This window comes from Buceros rhinoceros, unplaced genomic scaffold (assembly GCF_000710305.1).
Source record: "Buceros rhinoceros silvestris isolate BGI_N320 unplaced genomic scaffold, ASM71030v1 scaffold26607, whole genome shotgun sequence".
In the NCBI taxonomy this organism is placed as follows: Eukaryota; Metazoa; Chordata; class Aves; order Bucerotiformes; family Bucerotidae; genus Buceros; species Buceros rhinoceros.
Window position 1 is genome coordinate 4,505 of NW_010421951.1, and position 6,293 is coordinate 10,797.

Below are 6,293 nucleotides of genomic sequence, written 5' to 3' on the forward strand. Positions count from 1 at the left end.
GGACTGGATGGCGCCGTTGCTGTCACAGCCGCAGATGCGGATGGTCAGAGTCCCTGTGCTGCTGAGGGCCGGGGGGCCACTGTCCACCACCAAAATGGGGAGCAAGTACACGTCCTGCTCCTGGCGATTGAAGCCCATTCTCTGCGTGTGCACAGCAGCCGTGTTGTCTGCAGGGAACAAGCGAAACCACAGCAAAGTCACTCCCACAGCAGAGCCAGCAGGACTCGCTGCAAGCTCCTCCATGCTCAAGATGAACAGCAGTTGTTTGTGAGCCAACACCAGCAACACCCTCCATCCTCCATCACAGGGGAGCAGGGAGCCAGCTCGTGGCTGCCCCGCATGGCAGCCCCTCAGCAGCCCAAGTGCCCAGAGGAGGCCAGCTCCGGCTCAGCACATGCCCCTTCGCCAAGCACCTCAGGGCCAGCCCGGCGTCTCACCCGCCAGCACGCCCAGGGCACAGCAATCCCAGAGCAGGAGCAACAGCACGTGGGTGTCTGAGCCGTGCTGGCCAACTCCACAGCTGGGGCAGAGCGGGAAAAAACCTTCCAGAAGACCCTCAGAGAGTAGCACAGAGCAGGAATCAGGATAAAAATCAGTTGCTGACATGAGAGCAGAGTGGTGACAGTTTGTAGGCAGGACTGAACCTGCAAGAGCAGTTATGGCTTCCAAACCCGAGAGCTGTGGGTGAAGCCAAGCACCTCAAGGATCCTTCTTGTAACTTCTGGAGGAGCAGGCAGAGCTCCTGCCCAGCCCCCCAGCCACCCTCTGCCCCATCAGCTCAAACCAAACCCTGCTGCTTCAGGGGCTCAGCTGGCACAGCACAGCCCATTACGATCCCATTTCCACCGGCACTCCATGGCACTCTCCGGGCCCTGGTGCCAGAGATGAACCCAAGCAGCAGCTGCGCCCAGACAACCCAGAGCAGGGAAGGTAGGGACAGGGACTGAAAATCAGCTCAGCTCCCTGCTCGTGTCTGCCAGCCAGCAGCAGAGCGGGCAGGAAGGGGTTGAATCGTAGCTGAACAATTGCAGCCAGATGTCAGAAGTCGCTGCTGACTGTCTGCAGTCTTTATCTAATAAAACAGAGATTGGCCCACTCACAGCAAGGTGCTGCTGTCTACAGACTCTCTCCTCATTGCTCCTGATTTATGCTGGTCTGGGCCCTTTCTGTATCAATCAGCTCTTCGATCGGGAAAAACATCTATTCTAATTCTAGCTCTTGGGCTGCCTGCCACCACGGAAATTGCCGTATGGATTGGGTGCTGCACAGGAGCACGCGGGGCACGGCGGGGACAGGAGGCAAGCCCGGAGCAGAGCGGAGCAGAGGGGCAGGCACGCGCCAAGCTGCAGGACAGGGACGATCCAGCGGCCAGCGGGGCAGACCCTGGAGAAGCGGCACAGCAGCCGGAGCGGAGCAGAGCACAGAGCCCATCCACCCCCCGGCTGCTCAGGGCTGGGGGCAATTGGTTTGGGCAGAGTCTGCCAGAACCCCAGTGCCGAGCCCTCAGCCAGCTCTGCCAGCAGAGGCACAGATGACCTGTCCGCAGCTCTGCTGCAACCAACCCCAGCAAAGGGCAAGCGAGGGCAAGGCTGGCCTCTGCTTCAGGGCAGTTGCTGGTCAGAGCAGAGCTCTTGCTGGGGAGAGCTGGGATTCAGCGTAACGGAGACAGGGAGAACCTCATCTCTTCCAGTTCACCTGCGAGCACGGGTCTGCCTTGAAGAGCTCAACGCGGGAAAGGCACCAGCACCAGAGAGCAGACAACACCAGCCGACATTTGGAGGCTGCACTGAATGCCACAAGGGCGATATTCCGATCTTACTCATGCACACACAACTGTGCTGCTGGTCACTAGAAAATACTCTTCCTCTGGATATAGCATCTTTTTAAGGGAAAAAGGAATTTTCCAGGTAACCTCACTCATCCCTGCTTGCAGCAGCAGTCAGGCAACATCCTCAGGAGCACAGAGCAGCAGACAGCAATAAGGGGAACACTTGTACGAGTCGATCTGGGTACAGCTCTCCTCAGAAGGGAGATACTGCCTGCGATGTCAGCACCGTGTCTGCAAGGCTGCAGCACCCAGCACCGACCCGTGCTCCCAGCCGGAGGTGATCCAAGCGCTGCAGCAAAGCCAGCCGTGGAGGGGATTCTCCAGGCAGCCTGCACGACCCCTCTGCACCACGCGCATTTCCTGGCTTCTCCCTGAGCGAGGCCGGGAACACCGACCCCCTGCAGCCACCTGGTGCTGCAGGACATCTGCTGCCACGGCAAGACTCCTGCAGCAGCACTCCTGCAGCACCAGCACAGCGGCAGCTCGGCAGAGCTGTCAGGAGGAGCAGGGGAGCGCCGGTGAGGCTGAGGCAAGTCAGAGTCTGTGGAGAAGCTGCCTGTTGCCTACCAAGGATGAGCTAGGAAAAACCATTATTGTTATGCTAATCGTTTGCACAAAGGTAACAAAATCTATTTTGTTTGTGCTGCTTCCTCAGCTTGCTGCAGCATAGCAGGGAGATATAAATAACCTTAACGGCACCATCTCAGCAAGAGCCCGGCACTAACTCCCGGCTAGCCCAGCTAACCGTAAGCCTCGGCATCTGGATCCAGCGGAGATGAAGCCGCAGGACAAATGGACTTGCTGCGAGCGAGCAAGGCTCTGGCCCTCAGCCCGGGAAGCTTCACCGGCACCACCACACCAGGCCAGTGCCCAGCCTGAGCCCATGGCCGGATCCTGGCTCGGCAGATCCCCGTGACACAGCCCTGTACCCCAGTACCTCCAGGGGCTGCTCAGTCCTCCTCTGGCCCAGGTCTGATGAAATGCCGGGCTTGGGAGCTCTCCCAGCTGCCCAGGGGAGCATCCCCTGAGCGCTGCGTGAAGGCAGGCATAGCACCAGCTCCACGCTGCTCTGAAAGGCAGCAGAAGGCTGGCGAGTCCCCTTCTGCTCACAGCCAGCCCCGGCTCCTCTTAGGGACCTGCCACAGGGCGCCCTGTATGTTTAGAAACAGTCACTAGAAATCAAGGGGAAATACATGTGCAAGTCGCGGAGAGGCAGGCTCTAACCTCAGTCAGCGCCCTCACCTCCAAGTATGGGACAGAGAAATGTCTTCAGTGCTGAACCTGCAGAGCCAAAATAAAGCAGCCAGCACTTAAACACATCAGCAGCATGACAGACAGCTCTGCTCCGAGAAACCTCAGCTCAGGAAGGGGCTGAGGTCTTGCGCTGTAGCCCAAAACTCAGTGCTAGGGAGAGACAGAAATCACAACTACAAAACACTATTTCAAACATCATGAAACTACATTTTCTCTACTGAACAGGGTGACACGAGCACTTCCTACAGGAGGGAGAGCCACAGGAATTTCACATCTACACCTATGACACTGCTCACCAAGGCTGGACAGACAGACCCCAGCCCATGGCACCCCAGGCACCCGCAAACCCACCTCTGCGGGGTGTTTACACCCCTGTTCCTTGCAAACTTCCTCTTTCAACCTTCCAAACTGCTCCAGAGAAAGCAGGGCTGCTGCCATGCAGTGTGGTACATCTGACCACAGAAGTGAAGAAAATTTTGCCCAGATCTGCGAAAATGTATCCTGGAAAATGCACCCAAAGCAGCCTCCTACAAAACAGAGCCATTCCTCTTGGTGCGGTGTTTTGTTCACACGTGGCTGAGCAGGGCAGTTGCTCCGGTATGTGTGTCAGGTAGATCTGCAGTGGCACAGCCTGAGTCACCGTGAAGAAGAGCCAGGCAGGCCTGGCCCGGCAGCGTCCCGTGCCCCCTCCTCCGCGGCAGCCTCCTGCCCGCTGCGTTTCGGGGCTCACGAGGGTGAGGAGTGGCGTTCCCCAGGAGGTGGCACTGAAATCTGAACAGATGTCACTCCACAGCTTTCCTGCACAGATGAGTTTGGATCTCCCTGCTTATGTTTTCCTGCCTGGTCCTCGCGAGGTGGCACTTTGTGCTACAGTCACTCCACTCTGAAGGTTGTGCTATGTGTTCTCTGCAGCCTCAGGCCAAACCATTTACTATCATCGCCCTCTTGCTACACATACTGACATCTCCTCCCCGGGTTTGCTGTGCCACCCTCTCCCTGACCACACAGTGATGTTATCCCATCGTGTGGCATCGTATCACCTTGTGCCATGGACAGGAGAGGGCACCCTGCCGGCTTGAGGAGCAAGTCACCAGGCAAGGCAGAAACCAGCGTGAGTCAGGTGTGCAGGGACCATCAGTACTGCTGCAAGAGGAGAGCTCAGGAAGACAGTATTCTCTGGTGGTAGTGTAACATCACTAGGAATAATAAAATAATGAAGTCTCTCAAACTCCCTCTCCAAAGAGGCTCTTGGCAGCTTCAGAGACAGAACTAATAAATCCTTCTCATAACTCAATCTCAGACAGCACTGGGAGAGCAGAAGGGAGCAAGCTACCTCCAGTCTGGATTCTGACATCCCCTCCCTCTCCCACACTCCCGGGGCCCCCTGCGCATCTGCCTTCCCCTTCTCCAGCAGCTGTTCTGCAGCAACAGTACCTGGGCACGCCAGCTTCAGGGAGCCGCACGTGGCTCCTGGCCAGGCCCGCGGCTGGAGCTGCCCAGGAGGAGCAGACCCCCCTCCAGGCCCAGGAAGGTGCCGCTGGTATGAGGAGAATCTGATTTCTCCCTTTTCCTCTTCCTTCTCCCAAGTCCTCTGGGTGCCAGGCCACAGCACCCCTGCTGCTCGTTACCCTTTTGCTCAGCTCCCGTGGAGAACCGATGCTCTTTTTCACTCCCACATCAGATCAGCATCTGTGCTGCCTGTGCTGAGAACGGCATCCCTGCGGGGCTGGAGGAGGCTTCCTCTGTCCTGAGGCAATCCTCGAATCTTAACATTTCGCTTTTGATTGTTAGGATTTTCAGATCTTCCGTCACCCATTACATGCTTTTAATGAGACCTGCGGAGAGTTCAGACAGGGGCTTGCCTAGCCCTTGAGCTCTGGAGTCGCTCCACGTTATCAAGCACCCCTTCCAGGTTGCTGGGCTTGGATGCTTCCTACCAGCTCTTCCAACACAATCAGCATCTCTTGGGAGGCGAGTTAGGAGGCAGAGGACAGTGAATTGGATCAGCACCAACTGGACCTGGTGAGGTCAGCTTTTCCACTTCTCTCTCTTCCTTTAGGCACTTCATTTGCTGGGCATCTTCCTTCTGGATCATGGCTGTGGTTACCACACATGATGTTTATTCCTTGTTTGATGAATTAGGAAGTGCTTGAGCACTCCCTTGGACAGAGCGAAAGCAAAGAGAGGGAGATACCAGCAGGAAACGGCACCATTTCTAAAAGCCCATCTCCTGCAAACCAGCTGTTATTCAGCTCCTGCAGGGTCACCTTTCACTCCTGTTCTCTGACCTGGAGCATCAGATCCAAGGCAGCGCTGCGTGCGGCTGGGAGCTGACGAGCAGGGCTGCAGGCGTTACTGCAGGCACTGTGCAAGGGCCATCCTCACTCCCTGCAGTTTGGCTGCAGTGGGTCCTGACCCCGCAGGGTTTGGGCAAGCGGCAGTGTCGTGACTGCATCGTGGACGCATCAGGCTGCAGCAGACCTGCCCTGTCGCTGCTGCCATACGCGCGCTTACTACAGGGACTCCACAAGCTCTTCATCTGATGGACAGGCTGCCCCAAAAAAATAGGGGTCGTCCAGACCTCCGACACGCCTCCCCTGTCGCTGCTGCCATACGCCCGCTTACTACAGGTACTCCACAAGCTCTTCATCTGATGGACAGGCTGCCCCATCCGTCACCCTGGGCTTTCCCCAAAACCCTTGCAGGCTTCCTCCATGCTGCCCATGAGGAGTCCCAGAAGATCCCAGGCAGCAGTCAGCATCCTCTCCTGCCCGCCTGCGCTACCCCACCCGGCTCTGCTCTCCGCTGTGCAATGGGGCTCAACATACAGGTACTCCACAAGCTCTTCATCTGATGGACAGGCTGCCCCATCCGTCACCCTGGGCTTTCCCCAAAACCCTTGCAGGCTTCCTCCATGCTGCCCATGAGGAGTCCCAGAAGATCCCAGGCAGCAGTCAGCATCCTCTCCTGCCCGCCTGCGCTACCCCACCCGGCTCTGCTCTCCGCTGTGCAATGGGGCTCAACATCTAACTGGCTCTCGCTCTTCCTGCTTCCCCAGCCTGGTGTGGGGTCAGCTTTCCAGCCAGGCGCCTGCCTGAGCAGCCCCCCGAGGGAGCCCCTCCTCGCTGCAGCCAGCTCAGACCTCAGACGCCTCTCCGGCAGCTCGCGGTACCTGGTGCTGGCTGTGGCCACCACGGGTGCCCACCCGACT

General features: G+C 57.8%; 1 protein-coding gene across 1 annotated transcript in view; it reads right to left on the reverse strand.

Moving 5' to 3' along the window:
* Positions 1-6,293, reverse strand: part of LOC104496732 (cadherin-22-like) — a gene marked incomplete at both ends in the record, with an annotated part of 11,890 nt that overhangs the window by 2,561 nt on the left and 3,036 nt on the right. Inside the window, one exon of the mRNA XM_010139891.1 lies at positions 2-167. Within this exon, the coding sequence (XP_010138193.1) occupies positions 2-167 (166 nt within the window). The remainder of the gene's footprint in view (position 1; positions 168-6,293) is intronic.